This window comes from Lithobates pipiens, unplaced genomic scaffold, assembly GCF_037356315.1.
Source record: "Lithobates pipiens isolate NorthernLeopardFrog02 unplaced genomic scaffold, aLitPip1_a1.2 Scaffold_3, whole genome shotgun sequence".
Classification (NCBI taxonomy): Eukaryota; Metazoa; Chordata; class Amphibia; order Anura; family Ranidae; genus Lithobates; species Lithobates pipiens.
In genome coordinates this window covers 108,745,590-108,767,839 of record NW_027507790.1, presented here as the reverse complement: position 1 = coordinate 108,767,839, position 22,250 = coordinate 108,745,590, and the positions used below count along the sequence as shown (strand labels likewise).

The window sequence follows — 22,250 nt, the reverse complement described above, 5'->3', positions numbered from 1 at the left end:
CTATTTCAGCTTGTTGTAGACTGATGGGCTGCAGGCAACACTGCTTCCCAGGCTCACAAATGCCAGAATTGATGCACATCGTGCATGTAGCCAAATTGTGCTTCTGTTTGAAGAGAATCGGTTTGTCTCACTCTAATTTGCTTGATAAATCACTTGAAGTTTGTTGTGCTCGCCAAAGTGAACATTACTATACAGATGCTGTCAGGAACTGTTGCATATGCTTTGGAAAGTGTATAATTGGGTGTTATGCTGTCCACACATGCTGCAAGTTGGGGGGGGGGGGGGGGGGGAGAGGAAATTCTACATGATGCACATTCTGATTACCCACTTGAGGAATAATGGCCTGTAATATCACTGCATTACCAAGTAGTTTTAAGCTTTCAGTGCTGTAAAGGTGTGACTTGACTAATGGTCATGCAATACTGTACCCAAATGTTTCTTCTGGGATAGAACTTTATTTCAGTGACTTTTTTTTTTTAAAACGTTGGCTTTTTATTTTCTCCGCTCATGGCAGAATGTTTTGTTTGTCTTGCTAAACTCTTAATTTATTTGACTGCTTTTACATAACCATTTTAGTCTTTTTGAACAAACTGACACTTCTTCCATTTGCTGCAGATCAATCTAGTTAGCTGAAAAATTGCACACCTTTTTGGATCTGCAGATCGCAAACATGCACAGCTGTCTTTTCAGCTTTCTCCAGAAGTAAGCACAATTGCACACTTGCATCCACATTCTGCACTGCTCTAACGGTAGTATATGCTTGCTGCTTTGCACAGCTGTACTCTATTGCTCTATTCAGGGCTGCTATGATCTCTGGTGGGGGGGGGTGGCTTTTGTACAGTTACAATTGGATTCCCTTTTGAGAGAAACTTTGCAAACATACAAAGTTGATTAAGGTTTTAATGTGGCCAGTGTCACTGTAAGAACCATTTGTCACAATTGATCCATAGACTACCTTTAGTGTGATTGGCTGCTTGATGTCCTTGACCCTGTTCTTGCCATCGCTTAACCGTCGCCTGTGGTCAAGGTCATGGGTGTCTTGTTAACTGTGGTGTTGGGGCAAGACTGTACAACTTGTTTTTTGGGGGTTTGTGGCTGGAAGCCATCCAGGTTCTTTCAAGGTATGTGTGGTGTTTTTTTTTTTGTTTGTTTGTTTGTTTTTTCCTCCCCTCTTGAGTAGAACAGTCAGTTTATATAATCACTTCCCACAAATCAGACACTTGGTTACAAAAAAAACAGGTGTCTAACTGTCTATTACAAGAAAAATAGTCTCAAGTGATGTCATCTTTCAGATCCTCCCCCTCTGGGCCAGCTGTTTTCTAAGTGGCTCACATAGATTGGTCTAATATGTTGTACAATCAGTTTGTCTATGAAATATTGATGTGCTTAAGGATGTGAATGTTTCCTCTGTTAAAGGTCAAAGACTTATGATTCCACGTTAGCTCTCGACATGAAGAACGATGCGAAACGTGAGCGTAAAAAATCTACTTCAAATCAGGTAAGACTTGGCTTGGTTCTAAGATTCCTCACTCTGCAATAGACATATGTTGACACAATGGAAAAACTAATGGAAATGTCGGATGACAAGAGCAAATGTTTGTCTTTTAATCTTGTTTGCTGTCCCCCTCCTGTCAGACATGTTCTGTGTTGTAAAGCTGAGCTTCATCTTAAAGATTTATCCTTTTATCAGTGATCATCTTTTACCATTTCTTTATTTGGCAATCATTCTGGACGTGAAACATATGTACAAATTATACAGCAAGTGTTTTTTGTTTGTATTGAAAGCTGCTGCCTATGCATTAAATTGGTTGCAGGTTGGTGTGGGGGTTTCTTCTTCTGCCACCCCCCCCCCCCCATGCTTATGGGGGGGATGCACAGGCATACTTTTTTTCATAAAAAACAAACCCTCCCTGCTGCACTACTGAATTCTGATGGCAGGGAACCCCTCCCCCCCCCCCCCCCCCCAAAAAAAATTTCAATCCATATCTATGGCCAGCTTTAGCACTGATCAAACATATCTAGAAGTGTCAGTGTGATTACACAGCGCACGTAACACTACCTTGTGCGTTATTGACTTCTGAATTTTCACAGTATTGTATTACACAGAAATTTCGCTTGCATACGTTCTGATTTTAGCACAACTCTTTGCAGGCAAGCATTAGTTGGTTTTAATGCCCATACACTCACGTTTTCTGTTGCTCTTCCCCCCCCCCCCCCTTCAGGTTTACCAAAACCATGTAGTACAAGGGCCTGCCTGATTGCATACAAATTGAAACTCCTAAGGTTTGACCTCATATTATATGGTTTTGGTAAATCTGAAGGGGGCAAAAACTGATGGTGTGTTTGGGGCTTATTGTTTACATTTCTTCAGTCTCTTCTTGAAACCTCCTAAAAATGTAGCTATATTTGACATGAATGTAGTTTCATATAGAAGAGAATTGGGAGATGCCTTTCTTGTAAATTCAGTTCACTTTGGTTGAATGTAGCTGTGGATAGCCGCTTGATTGTGGAAACACTGCCCTTGTGATAAAACAAAGTATAACTAAAGGAAAACCTTTTTTGTCAGGCTTATTGTGGTCTGCACCCCTATTATGGAAGTTGCCTTCTGTCCTGTTTACTGTTCTCATCAAAATAATAAAAGAATTGCCTACATTTTGTGCTGTCCCCAGACCAGTAATAGAGTGGAATCTTCCTGTGGGGACACGGGTTCTGGTGGCAATCGTGAATTCCATCACTTCAAAGGTATTTCTGTACTGCCTGTTTTTGGCTTTGGGACATCTCCCTAGTTTGGGACGTTGAATTGGTTTGGAAATCAAGCAGATCTGCAGTATTTTCCATTCTGAATAAATACACATGCATGTTTATCCAGTTTGCAACTACTACTACCACCACCTCTACCTCTCAGGACGGATCTGCATGGAAATGATTATAGATTAATGGTAAAGCTCCTGGTAATCTCTAAACCTCAATATGAGGCATAAGCGCTTTGTTTTTAAGCTGAAGTTTAACCATTATAAAATAAAACTTTAAAAATCATCACTTCAGTGAGCTAACCTGTCTGTAATGAAGGATGTCACCATGCAGGCGGCTAGATCTAGAGAAACACTGCACGGAAGCTTCCTGTTTCTGAGCTTTTGGCACTGGGGGGGGGGGGGGGGGCGCGGTCCCTTATCGGGGACATCAGACTTCAGCAGCTTGACAGATGACCCAAAGTGAATAATCCCCACAGTGCCAGAAGTTCATAGAGGAATAACCCTGCTTTAACACTTGCAATTGGAAGCCGTAAACAGGCGATTGCATTTATACCACTCACTTCAAGCTGCAAAGGCAGCTGCATGGGGGTATGCTCAGGCTGTGGTCATGTTTTGCATAGCGATGAGGTCCCCCATCTTAGGACGTCAGTACTGGCAGGCTGTTAAGTGAATGGGGGTATCTACTTTCAGGGGTTAACAGGTGGCAAGGAGGTGACCTGTTTTTATCACTGCCTGTCAGATGCCCTCTGAAAAGTCTACTGCAGATCCCTCTTCAAAGTGTGACATGTAAATGAGCTTTAACATGCCTTTATGGAATGTGGAATATTTTGGTGTTGCAATTTTACATATGTTGAGTGTAATTGGCAATTGTATTGTCTTGGTGATTTTTGTCATGTTAGTCTAACTGTAATTTTGTAAGGCAGACAGGCCTTGTCCATCAAACATGGTTGTCATTTGTTACTGCTAGGTTTCTTGGTGCCAACAGGGCTGAGATGAGAGACATGCTGTCTTAATTTCATGCTTTATATTATCAAAGGTTAACTTTCAGCTTTAGGGAGAGGTAAAATGTTGTTGCTATATAGGAAATTGTATGCTTGTGATACTTCACAAACTCCACTCTGAACTGATTTTAGTGTCATTGTCCTCCCTGATCAGACTGGAATTGTACATATAGTTAAAATGAACAAAACTGGACTGCTGAGCACATTCTGTAGCCAAAAGATAAAATGCTGATGTACTCACTGGCCACTTTAGTACACCTGTTCAAGTGCTGAAGTTCAAAGAAAGCATCAGACTAAAGAAGAAAGGGAATTTACCGTAAGTAACTTCAAACATGGCATGGATGTTGGTGCCAGACAGATTGGTCTTAGTATTTCAAGAACTGCTGATCTATTGGTATATTCATGCACAACCATCTGAAAGAGCAATATCCAGTGAGTGGCAGTTGTGTGGCCGAAAATGTCTTGTCAGAGGCAACAATGCAAATAGCCACTTGTCACAACCAAGGCATGCAGAATACCCTCAACACACATGTCAAACCTTCAAGCAGATGGGCAGCAGCAGAATACCACACTGGGTTCCACTCCTGTCTGAAACTGAGGCTACGACTTCCACAGGCTCCCCAAAATTATTGGAGAAATGTTGCCTGTTCTGAGTCCCAATTTTAGCTGCAGCATTCAAATGGTAGGGTCAGATTTTGGTGTATTTGTAAGAATGGCACAATCCTGCCATATATCAACAGTTCAGGGTGGTATAATGGTGAGAGATTTTCTTGGCACACTTTGGGCCCCTTGGTACCAATTGAGCATGGTTTAAACACCACGGCCTACCTGAGTATTGTTGCCAACAATGTCCATCCCTTTGACTACAGTGTACCCATCTTCTGATGGCTACTTCCACCAGGCTAATTCACCATGTTCACTGCACTCCAATGGCCTCCAGTCACCAGATCTCAATCCAATAGAGCACCTTTGGGATGTGGTGGAACGGGAGTCACATGTCTGCCGCCGACAAATCTGCAGCAACTATGAGGCCATCATGTCAATATGGGCCAAAGACTCTAAAGTTTCCAACACCTTGTTGAATCGATGCCAGGTGTAAATAAAGTGGCTGGTGTGTATAGATACTGCAAAGGCTTTGGAGAATAAAATGGCGATTGTTGCAATATATTATGTCACCTGTATTTGTGCAGCAGTCTTTCAAACGCAATTTTGGGGGAAAAATACTTCAATGAATTTTTTTGGGGGGGGGGGGGGGAAGCCCACTTTTTTTTTTTTTTTTTTTTTTTTTTTTTATATCTGAAAGATAAAATGCAGCTAGAATTTGTGATATTTAGTCTAAGCAAAAAATGGATTCTCATTAAGATTTGTGTATGTCAGACCAGCTGCTATACACACCACCCGCTATTCGGCCCCTGTGTATAGCCCTTTAGTCTGGTCACAAAGGTTTTGGTTTTCCCCTGGAAATGGTTAAATCACTTTAGTTGCATAATAAAGCAACTGCATGTATATCAATACTTTTTTTTTAATTTATATTTTTTCTATTTTAATCTCTTCCTTTAGTTCTTGAAGGCAAATGCGCACTTCCACAAGCTGTTCAAGGATGTTCCAAAGGATGAGTTGATAAAAGAAAGTAAGCAAAAAACACAATAGTATATCTTATCTGCTTGCAATTAAAAAAAAAAAGTATAATTTAGATCTTAAAACCTAGGCCCCTTTCACGAAGGCACCGCCGCCTGACGAATTCTGCTTGCTCAGCATAGGCTTGTTTTTCCGATTTACCACTGAGCAGGCAGATGACATGTTTGTCTCTGCCCACCTGTGAGTGGACCCAGTCCCACTCTCCTGTATGGGGAAATCTGATTGTGTGTCCATTTTTCACACAAACTTATCTGATCTGCCAGATGGAAGGACAATGGGACCACCATCGGTCTGGATTTGGCAGACCAGATCAGAGGGCACTGCTGATATCTGCTCAATAGAGGTGAAAAGGGGGTCCGATCAGGTCTGCCTGAAACTGACAGGCGGACCTGATCAGATGGCCCATGTGAAAGGGGCCTAAAGTGTTGGTTTATGTTTACAAACAAGCCTTTAATGTCTGGACAGTTTTGACACTTTGGCAAGTTAAACTACATACCCAGTGTATCATGGCTTTAAGATCTTGTGATGCTTGATGGTGGCGGATAAAGGGGTTATGTCCATACTCTAGGTAATTCGGGTCAGCTATTTAAAAAACGCACAAAATGGTGGCAAGTAAAATGTCCATCCAAAAAGTAAACAAGATTGTATGTCAGTGTAACCTTCACTTAAAATGCCTCATTGGTGGATCAATTCATATTACTAACTTCTATAGCCCAGATCCATTGGAGACAATACATCACGTTTTGTGCTTGCCAAGATTTATAGTCCCCCCCCCCCCCCCCCCCCCCAAATCAAACGGCATGTATAAAGCGTCTCAGGCTGGATGAATCTCACGCCATGCACAGCTCACTCCCCACCAGTCTTCTTCCAAAGGAGACCCAGTACTGCCAATATAAAGCAGAACTGTGTCACAATATACATGAAAAGCTTGGTGTAGTATGTAACAGGTTTTTTTTTTTTTTTTTTTTTTTTTTTTTTTATTAAAAGCATACAAAAGCCAGCAATACTTGCAGAAACACCTATGCCTATCTTGGCAACAGGGTGAGGTCAACATGCACCAACTCTGCCCTAAATGTATTTCGTCCAATGGGACATCAGGGGCTGCTTCAATAATTGACGTCATTGCCCAAAACTAGACTACAGCAATGGGTGGAGAAAGCATGTTGCTTGATTTGTTGCTTTTTGACAGTCCCTTTGAACCAAAGTCTTTACTTTCTCTAGTATAGGGCTGCTGGTGTTGCAGCTGACATACAAAGCCATGAATGTACAAAATTATAGTATATAATCCTGCTCTGAAATGTTACTGAACACTTTTTTTTTTTTTTTTTTTTTTTTTAAGCTTTTACGTGTGCATTACAGAAAGAGATTTTATACCAGGGGAAGTTATACATTTCAGAAAACTGGATTTGTTTCCATTCAAAGGTGTTTGGGAAAGACACAAAGGTTGGTGGAAAATCGGTGGTTTGTATGATTCTTTTAGTAGAGCAAATACTAGAAAGGGGTGCATGATGGTTGGGGCAGACCTTACCCCAAACAAGGCGTTGCATTGCCCTGTGTGTGATGGGATCCTCCTCCTCCTAGCTTCTGCATGTGTAGATGTGCCATAGGGCTTTAGATCCCAAGCGAGCCCTGGGGCACATGTGGGTTTCCTGGACATTGGGCAGGGGAAGCCACGCATGCACAAAAATAGATAATATGGCACTTCCAAAGCTTTGCAGCTGCTGGGCTTGCACAGGGAAGTCTCCTGTGTGCTAAAATGTGGTGAAGGGCTTTGCCAGGACCTGCAGGCCAGGCACAGGTGTTTGGCACATCTGTCCACAACGACTGTGCTGGAGGGGACGAAGCCACTGAGAAGGGACTAAAGGTCTACTTTTAAAGCCTTTGATAGGCCAACACAGTTCCACACAGATGTGGATTTTTGTTTTCACTAATTTACTAGAACTTGCAGCTGCTGGAGTGCTTTACCTCTCCAACAGCTGACGGTTCCGGGCTGCAGTGTGGTACATGATTCAGCACTTTTTTTTTTTTTTTTTTGTGCAAACAAAAGTACACTTCATGGCACTGTGCAGTGTGCTGCGACATGTCTGCATTTTATTGCAGTGTGGCTTGGGGCTGCATTGCAGTGTGAATGGAACACAACAAATTTGTGACATTTTTACAAGCGGTAAAACGCTTGTCACTGCACTGACTTTGTCCTTTTTAGATTTGCATTTTCTTTATCGTACATCATAGGACACAGCCTCAGGTATTTACTTAGTGGGTTATGGGCCTACCTTCAGGTGTTGACACTGGTATAACCAATACAGGAAGTTGACTCTCGTATATAACCCCCTCCTCCTTCCAGGAGTACCTCCAGTTTTTTTTTCGCCAGTGTCTAAAAGTTGTTGGTCATGAGTGAAGATGTGCTCTGAGGAGTTCCAGGGAGGGATACACGCTGCATTTAAAAAAAAAAAAAACCTCCAACAGGATCCATCCTCTCGACTGAGGCCATAGGATGGTACCTGGACCTCGATTCAAGAACAAGGTTTTGCCTGTAAGCTTCTGAGACCTGGACCTTAGGTGTACAGGGGGCCCCCAGGTTACAAACCCGTTAGGCACTGTCCTGTTTGTAATTTGGAAATGTTCGTAAGTCGGCCGCGCATGTGCAGAACAATTATGGCAATTTCCGGTGTCCCGTCGAATGCCCCTCTGCGCATGCATGGCAAATTACGGACATTTCCAGTGTTTTCTGAGGCTCCGTCTGACCGCATGCGCAGAACAGCCGACTTCCATGCAAAATGAGGGTCCCCACATCACCAGGTTTGTAAGTCGGGGACCCCCTGTATGCCTTTTAATGTCTCTAGAAGGAGTAAGTTACATACCTTAATGTGATGCCTCAGCAGCTCTGTCTCGCTATAAATGACCATGTGTGGTCCCAGCAGCCACAGGGGGGTTCTCAGTGAACCAAGGCCCCTTCTAGAGGAATCTAGGGAATACAGCAGTACAGAAGCAGCATTTCACAAGTTAAAGTACTTTGGCAGCTATGCAGCCTTAGACTTCCTGAAGGCATGGGATTTTTTTTTCCACTAGTTCAAATTTAGTTTCTGCTTCATATAAGCCATAATTGTGTATAATAAAGAGCTACTATTATAAAGCTATACATCTGATAAATTCCCCTCCCATTGGGAGGCACGGTGGCCATTCGAGTTTTTAATATATAAAACTTGCCCTCATGTACTTGGCTTTGCTGTGAGGTTTTTTTTTACTTTTTATTTATCCCTAGACTGTTAGACATAACTTTGAAGTATTCAGGCTGTGCCAGATGCTCGTCGGCAACGCCGCCTCCTCCCCTTGTGTCTTTTAGATAAGAAGAAACTGCGCGTGCACACCGACTGTTATGCTGAGGGGGCAGGTTTGCTAGGGCTGTCTTCCTACAGTCAGGCAGCAATATGTGTAGGACGTAAAAATGTCCACACAGCTTAACAGGCTGGAAACACAAGATGCTAAGGGCGGAGGATGCCAATCAGTTTTTTCACCTGATGCTTGTAACACAAACGTTTAGTATGCAACGCTAGACTGAAGAAAGGAGCCTGTTACAACCTATGGCTATTTCACACTAAGGAAACATGGCAGTGCTGGGCATGTAAGGGGTGTAAAGTGGGCATTTCCAGTATGGGAAACACTTGTCACCATAGAATCAGTTTTAAAATCTTATTTTCTTAAAACTGTTGTCAAAGCAAATTTTCCCAAGTGTTCTTCCAGGACAGCCCTTGAGAGATGGAGCTCCTCCCATCGACACAGGAAACACATTGCCACAGTTCAAAAGGCGGTCCCTCAGGTCCCTGGTCAGTCATTTGTGTTTCCTCCGTCGGAGGAACATGTTGCCAGGAACCTGGAGGCCCCTCTCAGGGGCTGCCTGAGAACCTGCAAGCCTAAGGGACCGGGTCCTGGTTTATGGCTGCAGTTTGGGTCCATACCTTTTTTTCTTTGGCTCGGGTACCGTCCAGCTGAACCGGAGCAGACCCGTTACCCTCCTCCTTCCAGTGCCGAGGTGGCCAGGGGCAGAATGACGCCGGTTTCCCCCAGGAGTGGTGAGTGGAACCTTCCATCTTCCCTCCTCGTTGCAGGGGGTCGGAGACGCCGAGCGTTCACTTCCGGCGGAACCGCGTCATCACTGCGTGCCGAGACTTCCGGTTCCGGGTCTCTAAGGGTACAAGGAGGAGAGGGAGAGCCAGCGCTGTGCCTGTAAAGCCCGACCAGCGTCCAGCTATACCGGATTAGCGGCGGGATTCGGAGCATCAGAGGGGGACCATGGAGGCTATTCCCCAGGATACTCCGGCGGAGACAGGCACCAGCCAAACCCAGGTAGGCTGCTGGGCATGCTATTACTCTGGTGGAGTGGTGGTGTTTGTAGGCTGGGCCCTGTAGTACCCCACGGTGGCGGTTTACTCACAGTGAGGTTGTTTGTTAGTGGTGATTCTAAGAGGGACATGGTGCTGACGCTAAGAAATCCTTTGTCTTATTTTCAGGCTAAAGAGATGCCAAGTGAAGACAAGACAGGCCGCAAAAAGTGTCCTAATTGTGGGAATAGGTTGTCCTCTGGCTCTAACAAAGCCCTATGCAAGCAATGCATTGCAAGCTTGCTTAAATCTGAGGCAGATTCCCCTTTAGCAAAGTTTTTGGGCTCCTTTAAAGAGGAAATGGCGTCGACCTTTAAGTCCCTCCGGGAGTTAATCACTGACGTGGGATCAGCTGCAGCTGCCTCCACGAGTAAAACAACTATAATCTCATCCTCACCATGCCTTACAACACCCAGCTCAGGGGAGCCCCGTATGGTCAGGGAGCCTAGCCCCACGTTGATTAGCCCCGAATCCTCTGACACTGACTCGGGTCAGGAAGAGGATCAAGCAGCATCTAAAGCCTCAAAATATAGATTATCTCTCGAGGAAGTAGATGAGCTAATGGGGGCTATCTATGATACGCTGGAAATTGAGGAGGAAGAAACTCAGTTATCCAGACATGATCAAATGTATGAGGCTCTGGGGAAAAAGAAAGCAAGGGTTTTTCCTATACATAAGGTGCTTTCTGACCTTGTCCTTAAGGAGTGGTCTGAACCAGACAAGAAGGTTTTCTTTCCTAAATCCCTTAAGAGAAGGTTCCCTTTTGATGAGAGCCTAGAGGCGGTCTGGAATAAAAATCCAAAACTAGACGCCCCTCTGTCCAAAATCTCAAAGCAGGCTGATCTGGCCTTTGAGGATATGGGCCACCTGAAAGATCCCATGGACAGGAGAACAGACATTGTCTTAAAGAGGGCCTGGGATGCCTCTATGGCAGGCTTAAAACCAGCTCTAGCCACTTCCTGTGTAGCTAGAAACCTGGAGTTCTGGTTATCGCAACTACAAGAACACTTAAAGGCAGGCACTCCTAGGGGGGAGCTTTTGAAATCCTTCCCTATGCTTTTTAAGGCCACCAGTTTCATCTGACGCCTCCACGGACTCCGTTAAATTTACGGCTAAATCTGCAGCACTTTCAGTGGCAGCAAGGAGGTCAGTATGGATGAAAACCTGGGGGGGAGACACGGCGTCTAAAACCCGCCTGTGCAGCGTCCCTTTTACAGGAGACTTAGTCTTCGGGCCTGAATTAGACTCCGCCTTAGAAAGGACGGCGGACAAAAAGAAAACCTTTCCCACAAAAAAAGAAAAATTTTCAAAGAAATTTTTCGTCCCTTTAAGGAACCCTCTAAATCAGAGAAGAGTTCAACCCCCAAAAAACATTGGTCGGGACATAAAGGGAAAGGAAAAGGGGGCATACTGTTTAGCCGCCCCAATCAGGATCCCAAACCCCAGTGACGTCAGGGTTCCTGTGGGAGGAAGATTAAGCAAATTTCTTCCTCAATGGGAAGAGACAACCTCGAACGAGTTTGTCTTAAACATAATAAAAAGGGGTCATGCGCTGGAATTTCACAGCAACCCTCCTTCCAAGTTTCTGGTGACAAAGCTTCCAAGTCACTCAGAAAAGGCCAGGGCCTTACCTTTACTAATAGGGGAAATAGTAGATCAAGAAGTATTGACACCAGTCCCTATTCAGGAACAAGGGGACGGTTTTTACTCGCACATCTTTGTGGTAAGAAAACCGTCAGGGAGATTCAGACTAATTATGAACCTCCGTCCACTGAATCGCTCCATCCGTTACAAGAGATTTCGGATGGAGTCCATTTATTCCATAAAGAATCTCCTGCAGAAAGAGACATTTATGGCAACCCTGGACCTAAGGGATGCTTATCTGCACATTCCAATAAGGGAGGAATGCCAGAAATTCCTTCGGATGGCAGTGCAGATAGACACAAAGGTTTACCACTTTCAGTGCAGAGCACTTCCCTTCGGTCTATCATCCTCTCCGAGAATCTTTACCAAGGTTCTCGGAGAGGCTTTAGTTCCTCTGAGGCTTCAATCAGTCTCAATTATCCCCTACCTAGACGATCTGCTCCTAACAGCCCACTCAGAGAGTCGTCTTTCTCGGGACCTAGAATTGACTCAACTCAGTCTGAGTCGATTAGGGTGGATTGTCAGTCAGGAGAAATCCAAGACAACCCCAACACAGGAGATCCTGTATCTGGGGTACTGGATCAAGTCTGTAGATCAGAAAATTATACTGCCGGAAGAAAAGATTTTGAATCTGTGGCAGAGAATATCTTTTCTTCAATGCAGCCCCAAGTGTACGGTGAGGGAAGTAATGTCGGTCTTAGGTCTTATGACGGCAGCCATTCCAGCCGTACAATGGGCCAGGTTCCATCAAAGAACTTCAGGGTTTTCTGTTAGAACAATTAAAAGGCAGAGATCTGGAGGAGGAGGTATCGATCCCCTCAAGGGTAAAACGCTCCCTCTGGTGGTGGAAGGACAGGGAGAACCTAAACAAAGGGGTTCATTGGGTCCTTCCTATCACTTCAACACTAACAACGGATGCGAGCAGTTGGGGCTGGGGAGCCCACCTAGGCTCAAGCTGGGTCCAGGACAAGTGGACCCCGGAGGAGAAATGTTTCTCTTCCAATTGGAAAGAACTAACAGCAATCCTGAGAGCTGTTCTAGCTTTCCACCCCGCAATACAGGGTCACCATCTACAAGTCCGTTCAGACAATACGACGGCTGTAGCATACATAAACAAACAAGGAGGAACCAGAAGTCCTCGTTTGATGTTGGTAGCCAGACGCATTCTCCAGTGGGCAGAAGCCAATCTGGAATCCATTTCTGCAGTTCACCTGAAAGGGGAGCTGAACAACAAGGCGGACTTGAGTCGACAGAGGATTTCGAACCAAGAATGGTCCTTACACCCAGAGGCATTCAATCTCATAACAGCTCACTGGGGAGAACCAGAGGTAGACCTTTTTGCGAGCAAGAAAAATGCAAAGGTTCCCAATTTTTTCTCGCTAAACCCAGGAGATCAACCCCTGGCGGTAGATGCCTTGCAAACTCCATGGACTTTCAGTCTGGCGTATGCATTTCCCCCTCTTCATCTCATTCCGAGGGTCCTAGCAAGATTCCTCAAGGAAAAAACCTGTTTGATTCTAGTAGCACCTTTTTGGCCCAGGAGACCGTGGTTCACAACGTTGCTACAATTGACAGACTGTCCGCCTCTAAGGCTTCCCTACAGACAGGACCTCCTGTCGCAGGGACCTCTTTACCATCTGCAGGTCGCCACACTGAAGCTGTCAGCGTGGTTACTGAGGAGGAAATCTTAAGGAGTAAGGGCCTGTCAGACGAGGTAATTGCGACCTTACTACAGAGTCGCAAACCAGTCACGAGAGCTATTTACAAAAAAGTCTGGAAAAAATTCAATAGCTGGCTGAATGGCCGGGACATAAATACGGCTAATATTCTACAGTTTTTACAGGAAGGTGTAAACAAGGGTTTAACCCTAAGTACTATTAAAGTACAGATAGCTGCCTTAAGTGTATACCTAGATGAACGCTTACAGGAAAATCCTTTTGTCGCTAGATTCTGTAAGGCAGTCGCTAGACGCCAGCCAGTCAGAATCACAAAAGTCCCATCCTGGGATTTAGCAGTTGTGCTAAAAGCTTTCTTGGGGTCACCCTTTGAGCCTATCTCAGAGGCCTCCCTAAGGCTTATTACCTTTAAGACAGTTCTCCTGGTGGCAATCACTTCAGCCCGTAGGGTCAGTGAAATCCAAGCACTTTCCATCAGGGAACCATTCCTACAGATCCTAGAAGACAGAGTCATTCTAAAGACAGACCCTGGGTTCTTACCAAAGGTAGCATCTAGCTTCCATAGGTCCCAAGATATTGTCCTCCCTTCATTTTGTCAAAATGCAGCAAATGAGAAAGAGGAACGTTTTCATTTATTGGATGTGAGGAGGTGTATTCTAGAATATCTTAAAATAACAAATCCCATTCAGAATCTCAGACTCCCTTTTTGTCCTTTTTTCCGGACAGCGTAGGGGACAGAAAGCTTCAAAAGTAACCATAGCTAGATGGATTAGGCTAGCTATAGCAGAGGGGTATAAGGCCTTGAATAGAGATCCTCCTGAGGGTGTTAAAGCTCACTCCACAAGAGCGTTGTCTGCATCCTGGGCAGAAAGAGCTGGTGCCACCCCGGAGCAGGTATGTAAAGCAGCCACATGGTCAAGCTTTTCCACCTTTACAAGGCATTACCGACTGGACTTAATGTCTAGTCAGGATCAGGCCTTTGGGAGGAAAGTCCTCCAGGCCGTGGTCCCCCCCTAATCTGGTAAGTACTTGGGGATCCTCTCAAGGGCTGTCCTGGAAGAACACTTGGGAAAACTGGAGTTAGTACTTACCGGTAACTCCTTTTCCGGTGGTCTTCCAGGACAGCACGATCCCACCCTTTATTTGATTGTAGTGATGTACTAATGTTATTACCTGTTATGGTTTATATGTTTTTCAGTTCCATCCTTCGGTTCTTGGTGAATGACTGACCAGGGACCTGAGGGACCGCCTTTTGAACTGTGGCAATGTGTTTCCTGTGTCGATGGGAGGAGCTCCATCTCTCAAGGGCTGTCCTGGAAGACCACCGGAAAAGGAGTTACCGGTAAGTACTAACTCCAGTTTTTACCTCCTGCTTTTGTGCTTTTGCACTATGACTTCCAAAGGTACCTAAGCCACCGCCAGGTGCTGGAAATCCCAGTCATGCTGCCAGACTATCACCCTCTCCAGAGATACCAGACGTGGCAAGCCAGGGTGGTGCAACTGCTTTACACACTTCAGCCCCTGTATGTGACTGAAGATGCATTTTCCTCAGCCCTGCAGGGCTTAGAAGGAAGATTAGCGGCTTTAATCACATCCTAGATCCCCCCCCCCCCCCCCACCTTAATTTCTTTAGACAGTGGAGGGGCCAAGACAATTGTGGGAACAAGCTGAGGTATTGCCCTCCGATAATCCAGAGGAAAGACAAGCCGGCTATTCCTCTGCAAAGGAAACAATACTTGCTGTTTTTGCTTTACAAACTGAAGTTCAGAGCCTTACTGAAATGGTTTGCTCTGCTTTCATGCTACCCCTAACAGTCGGCTGAAGGTCCAGTCTCCTCGAGTTCCCTGAAAACTTTAAGCCTTTGCATGCGTTTCCCATCCACACATTACTAGAAAAGCTTATTTATACCCAATGGGATCATCTGGAAAAGCATTCCCCCCCCCCCCCCTCCAAATATTCTTAAGTCTCTATCCTATGGAGGAAAATTCACAAAAAGATGGCAAGTTCCAGCAGTTGACGCTGCGATTTCCAATGTAAATAAGTTTAACTTGTCCAGTGGACAATGTGCATATGCCTAAAGATCCAACAGATAAGAAATTGGAAGGTCTGTTAAAATCCTTTCTTTAGCAGGGGCCATAACTCTGCCTACAATTGCAGCTATTGTCATCTGTCAGTCCTTAGACCAGTTTACAATGCTCTTAACGAGCTCCCTCCACAACAGGCCCAGGAGTTAGCTGAGCTACCAAAAGCATTGTTTTGCCATAGATGCTATGAAGGATTCTATTCATCAGGCTTTGCGCCTTGCACTTGTACTAATACACATGCGAAGGACCCTCCTTTTTTTTTTTTTTGATCAGCTGAAACGCTGTGTAAGAACATTCTAACTAGGTTCCCATTTAAGGGAGAACTACTATTTGGCGATAGTTTGGGTAAATGCATCCAAAGTGTCATTCTTAAACTTTTTTTTTTCCCCCACGCCAGGGGCATCCACCTCTAGGCAGGGGCGACTGCCTCTGCTGTCAGACTCTAGGGGAACATCCCAGGTTCAAACCCAGGCACAGAGGAAGACCTGGGCCTGCAAATCTGCAAAGCAGAATACTAAAGCCTTATGAGGCATCTCCCCTTACAAAGGTGGGGGAAGACTTCTGGGGTACTTGGAAGTCTGGAAAGAGATTCAGGACACATGGACTCTCTCCACAGTAACCCTAGGATACAAGCTAGAATTTTGTGAATTCCCACCATCTTGTTTTCTGAGATCAAACATTCCCAAAGATCCAGGGAAAGACAATCCCTATTACAAGCATTAGACTGATTTTATTGGCTGAAAAGGAGCGGATCTTCAGGAACCAATTTTGATCTGATTTTGTATGGAGTCTATAAAGTCAGTTTCCATCCTACAGGGAGAACTTCTGGCATCCATAGACATCAGACGCATATTTGCATGTCCCTAGATTTCCTGCTGACCAGCGGTTTTTGCAGTTTCAAATAGAACAACATTTTCAGTTTGTAGCCTAGCTACAGCACCTCGGGTGTTCACAAATGTATTGGCCCCCTCCTAGCCAGGTTAAGGGCACAGGGCATGACAGTCTTGGCATATTTGGACGATCTATTGATAGACCAGTCAGTGGCTCATTTGGAGCAAAGTGTACACATTACAAGTAGTTACCTGAAAGACCTGGCTTGGATTCTCAAACTAAAGAAATCATCCTTAAAGCCGCTAAGACTGCTGAAGTATTTGGGCCTGATTCTAGACACAGCCCAGGAAAGGGTGTTTTTTTTTTTTTTTTTTTTTTTGCCTCCCGCAGAGATTGGCTCCATACAAGAGCTGGTGCGGACAGTCGGGTCGAAGAGATCCTTCAATCTGCCTTTTTGTATGAGGTTATTGGGAAAGACTAGCTTCATTCAAAGCAGTTCCCAATGCAATTTGAGATGGACCTCCCAAGTTAACAGATTGTCCTGTTAGGATCTAATCCAACAATGCCATGGTTGTGGCATATATCAATCACCAAGGGGGCACAAGAGTCTCAGCTCAGAGGTGAACCAGATTCTAACTTGGGCAGAAAATGTCCCAATGCTTATCAGCAGTTTTCATCCTCTGAGTAGAGACTTGGCAGGTGGACTACTTGAGTTGCCAGTAGTTCTTCCCAGGGGAATGGTCTCTCCAGCCCAAATTTTTTTGGGCTATTTGTCAAAGATGGGGTGTCTTTGGACATAGACTTTCTAGCGTCTGGGTTCAACATGAAGCTAGTCAACTTTGTGCCCAGGACAAGGGACCCACTCACAGATGTGTTGGTGAGTCAGTTATCTCTACTTTGATGCTAGGAAGCCAGCTTCTAGAGCAGGGATATGCAATTAGCAGACCTCCAGCTGTTGCTAAACTACAAGTCCCATCATGCCTCAGCCTCTGGCCGTCATGCTTGTGGCTCTAAGTCTCGCTATGCCTCATGGGAATTGTAGTTCTGCAGAAGCTGGAGGTCCGCTAATTGCATATCCCTGTTCTAGAGCTATATATTGGTCTGGAAAGCTTACGTTTTCCCGGTGTGAATCCAAGAGTTGGCACCCTCGGAGATATATCATAGGCAGAATTCTTGCCTTTCTACAATTGGGTGTAGAGTTGAAGTTGGCCCTGAGTACTATTGAGGGCTAAGTCTCAGCCTTATCAATTTTATTTCAAAGACTGCTTGCTTGCTGCGCATTTTTTAGTCCGAGGGTTTCATGCAAGGAGTGATGCAGATTAATCTGCCAGTTAAATTGCCTTTTAAGCCCTTGGGACTTGAATTTAGTTTTGGTGTTACAAAAACAGCCATTTGAACAGACAGCATATTCCTTTAGTTCTCTTTGACAAGTAAGCTGGTATTTTCGTTTGCTGTATCCTCAGCAAGGAGGGTTTCAGAATTGGCTGCTCTTTCCTGTAAAGAGCCATATTCCCTTATCCATGAGGACTGGGTGGTGTTGCGCCCTTGTCCAGGTTTTGCGAAAAGTGGTTTCAGGTTTTCATCTGAAGATATTGTCCTATCATTTTTCCCAAGACCATGTTCCAGGGAAGAAAAGCCACTACATCAGGGATAGGCAATTAGCAGACCTCCAGCTGTTGGAATACTACAAGTCCCATCATGCCTATAGGTATCGTGCTTGAGGCTGTCAGTCTTGCTATGCCTCATGGGACTTGTAGACCTGCAACAGCTGGAGGTCCAGTAATTGCATATCCCTGCACTACATTGTCTTGATGGTAGTGAGGGCAGTGAAAATCTAGTTGGAGATGCTCAGATTCGTAAGACTGACTTATTTATTCTGCCAGAGGGTCCTAAAAGGACAAGCAGTGTTGATGAATCCACTTAGCAACAGTGTATTTCAAGTTATAATTCAAACATGATTTTAAAAGGAAAGATTCCCCCTTTTTCAAGTGAAGGCACACTCTATCAGAGTGGTTGGTGCTTCTTGGGCAGTGCCACCAGGTCTCCATGTCTCAGATATGCAAGGCCACAACTTGGGTTTTCAGTACATTTTACAAAAGTTTATCCAGTGCATGTAAAATGGAAAGAAGGCATCTCCTTCAGGTGCAGTGTGCTGCAGCAGTATAAAGTCCTCAGGTCTGGGGTTGCCCTACGGGTTGTCTCCCTCTAGCATTGCTATGGGACATCCCACTAAATACTTGAGGCTCTGTGTCTTAACGTACAATAAAGAAAATGGGATTTTTAAAATGGCTTAGCTGTAAAATCCTTTTCTTGGAGTACATAATAGGATACGGAGTTCCTGCCCCTCAGTTTTTGTAGCCAAGCAATACACTCACCCCATAAAAACAGAGGTACTCCTGGAAGGAGGAGGAATTGTATAGGAGTCAAATTCCTGTATTGGCTATGCCAGTTTCAACACCCGAAGGTAGGCCCATAACCCAATAAATACTTGAGGCACTGTCTTGTGATCTCCAAGAAAAGTAATCTAAAGGCAAGCTGTTTTAAAAAATCCTATTTCTCTCTTTCTGGTGCTTTATAAACTGATCCAAATGTGATTATTTTGCAGATTGTAATTCCAGCAATTGCGGTAACTGTGTTAAAGAAAACCAAAACCGCCTTACTTGTGCCAAATGCGCTTGTTGTTGCTACAGTCACTGATCGGGTGAGTAAATCCTTAATGTGTGTGTGTGTGGTTATTCCAGGACTAAGAATCAGACAAAAGCAGCTCTATTGCCATGATTTACTAAAGATGAGATCTGTAAGATCTTGTGCAGCTCTGTGTGGTAGCCAAGCTGCTTCTAACTTCAACTTGTTTTAATTTTAAAAGGAGCTGTAAACCTCAGTCTTTCACTTTAATGCATTAAGGTGAAAAACTTGTGCTGCAGCTCTCCCCTCCTCCAGCCGCAGAGGAGCCAGTAACACTGCCAGGACACCCCAGAAAAGGAGGATCGGGCTGCTCTCTGCAAAAACCTTGCACAGAGCAGGAAAGTATTTATTTAAAAAAAAAGAGCGATCTGTCCTCTCCCCCTGCAGTCCCATTCCAACTTCAGTTAGAACACATGAGGACACTTGACCCCTTCACAGCCAGATATTTTTAGAGTAATCAATGCAATTTTATAGCATTGATCGTTGTAAAAATGCCAATGGTCCCAAAAATGTGTGAAAATTGTTTGTGTCCAAACAGATGTAGATGTTCCCCAAAATTGAAATTTTATTTTTTGCTTATAGCACAAAGAAAAACCAAAGGTGATCAATTGCCACCAAAAAGCTCTATTTGTGGGAAGGAAAGGGCATCAATTTTTTGTTTGGTGCAACATTGCACGACCATGCAATTATCGGTTAAAGTGACGCAGTGCCAAATCGCCAAGTGCTCTGGTCAGGAAGGGGATAAAATAATCTGGGGCTGATGCGGTTAAGCTTTGTCAAACAACCCTGGAAGCTGATTTGTTTCTATGCAGAGCTGCACCAGGTTTTGCACTCTAGTTTTACTAAATCTGTGTGAGAACAGTTAGAACCTATTCACGTGGCATTTAAAGATGAGTAGAAGAATCAAAAATGGGGAAAAAAAGGGGAAAAACCACGCTTGTTAAATAAGAATTTACAAAATTAAGCAGCAACCCAAATGTTATACTACATTTGAATACAGGAAGAAAAAAGGAGTGGGCTGCGCTAAAAAAATAATAAAATTAATTATAAACGGAAAAAATCCTAAAGTGAGAAACTCTAGGAAGTTACTGCTTAGTTACTCCCAACTGTGCCAGAAAAATAAAATTTATTTTAAATGTAAATAACAAATATACATCAATATTGCCAGTGAAGACACCATAAATAATTATCCTAATGTGAACATTCAACTGAAGGAAAAAAGCAATGTGACATCAAATGACCAATTGCCTTAAATTAGTAAAACGTCAATATATGTGAAAAAAATGAATAACATTAAATATCAGTGTCCATAGAGTCCATAAGAAATATCTATTTTCAAAATATTCCACGGTGATATGGTGACACTAAAAATATCCAGAACGAACGTGAACCGTGCACAACCTCCACCACAGATATTACTGCCGCTTACCGAAGGTGTATGGTTCCTTATTGTAGAGAACCATGCAGAGCGGATGACTGATTCCCCCAGTCCAGGGTTTTCACAAATGGATGAACACTAACTCTGGAACCCGTTCGCCTCCAAGTACACTCCCTCTCACCAGTTTACATAAAAGGTAATAAAACTCACAATAGTGTAAAACCCAAGTAAATTTTAATCGAACGTGAGAGACAAATGCGCACTTACAGATATGTCTAAAACGATCGTTCAGCAAATTCGAGCCGGCCGGTCTCGATTAGCGCCCAATACTTCCGCAAACAAACACGAGATGGTGGCGTCAGGACGTCACTCCTCCTCCCTACGCGTTTCGTCACTATGGGACGTGGTCACGGGGTGACTAAGCAGTAACTTCCTAGAGTTTCTCACTTTAGGATTTTTTCCGTTTAGAAGAATCAAATACCCACCACATCCCAATTAATGTAAAAAGTAGGGCTAGAGGTCACAAACCTTGGACTTTAGAGGTGTTATCTAATGGAAATATTGGTATGAATACACAAATGGCATGTTTTTATATATAAAAAATGTACAACATTTTTATTGCATAATTAAAAACATGAACAGCTTTGTATTTTAAAATTTGATGTTTTACTTTCTCTACATGTTTCGCTCGGCAGAGCTTTAGGAGCTTTTTATGTGGCAACTGTTGAACAAGATAATGCAATAAGTACTTGTATTCAGTTCAAATAAGAATATACATAACATAACCGTATTCAAGATCTCAAAAAAATCTGAAAAAAGGACGTAGGGATGCATGTGCGTATTTCATCCGCAAACGGATGGATGAAATACGGACATACTGTCCGCATGTGTGAAAGGGGCCTAAGGAGGTCACTGGTATCTTGCACATAAGATGCTAAACCTTCAGCATGGGGTCTCAAAGTCATCAATTGACTTTCTTTCTCTGTCAGCCATTCCCTGACACTGAGACCTGGGGGCTCTTTAGGAGCCTTGTGAATTTTTGGGAGGGCATACAGGGTAGGAATTCTTGGAAAGGGAACATTTGTGGAATTCCCAAGTTTTTTTTTTTTTTTTTTTTGTGGGAGAATGGATCTTGGGTGGGAGTTCCCACACTTTTTTTTTTTTTCACAGGACTTGACCCCTGCTCTTACCAGAAGTGTTGGACACAATACCTTACAGCAAATGTGTCATTCAAGCTTATAGAGACTCCACCTGTCTCAACAGCTGTATTAGTTGCCTGTAAGGCCCCTTTCACACTGGGGCGGGAGCGGCGTCGGCGGTAAAGCGCCGCTATTTTCAGCGGCGGTCTGCGGGCGCTAGCGGGGTGGTTTTAACCCCCGCTAGCGGCCGAAAAAGGGTTAAAACCACCCGCAAGGCGGCGGTATTGCCGCGCTGTCCCATTGATTTCAATGGGTAGGAGCGGTGAATACACCGCTCCTTCACCGCTCCAAAGATGCGGCTAGCAGGACTTTTTTCACTGTCCTGCCAGCGCACCGCTTCAGTGTGAAAGCCCTCCGGCTTTCACACTGGAGTGACAGGGGCCGGTTTTTTCAGGCGCTACACAGGTGCTATTTTTAGCGCTGTAACGCCTGAATACCGCCCCAGTGTGAAAGGGGCCTAACAGATTTTCGTGTAATTTACACGACTCTGGTACCTTTTCTGTACCAATCTTGATTCTGCAGCAGTCAAATGGCCATCGACTCATATTGTTTTCCATGATTATAAGGATTGGGGGGACCCTTGTCCAAGGGTGTTATAATCAGGCATTTGTCTGCTTTTTAACCAGTTGCCGACCGCCGCACGCCGATGTACGTCGGTACAATGGCACGGGCAGGCATAAGGACATACATGTACGTCCCTTGCCTCCCGCGGGTCGGGGGCCCGATCGGGCCCCCGCCCGGTGCCTGCGGCGGTCGGTATTCGTTCGGGAGCGATCCCGGACGAGGGGACGGCCATTCATTCATGGCCACCCCCTCGCGATCGCTCCCGACGAATAGAAATCCCCGGTGACATCACTTCCTCTCCTGTAATGTAAACACAGGAGAGGAAGTGATGTATTCTCTCCTCCGTGTCGGTATTTTTCGTTCCGACACGGAGGAGAGCGGATCAGTAAGTTGCACCAACACTCACACACACAGTAGA

The 22,250-nt window shown here is 44.5% G+C and overlaps 1 protein-coding gene across 5 annotated transcripts in view; it reads left to right on the top strand.

Moving 5' to 3' along the window:
* The window catches only part of GRAMD2B (GRAM domain containing 2B), a 207,060-nt gene that overhangs the window by 168,883 nt on the left and 15,927 nt on the right, over positions 1–22,250 (top strand). For 3 of the 5 annotated variants that reach the window (XM_077462168.1, XM_077462169.1, XM_077462170.1), the window contains 4 exons: positions 1,417–1,498; positions 5,315–5,384; positions 6,732–6,835; positions 18,612–18,707. In XM_077462168.1, coding sequence (XP_077318294.1) covers positions 1,417–1,498; positions 5,315–5,384; positions 6,732–6,835; positions 18,612–18,707 — 352 coding nt within the window. Of the gene's footprint in view, positions 1–615; positions 703–1,416; positions 1,499–5,314; positions 5,385–6,731; positions 6,836–18,611; positions 18,708–22,250 lie in introns of all 5 variants that reach the window. The other 2 variants (XM_077462171.1, XM_077462172.1) reach the window with 1 other exon arrangement.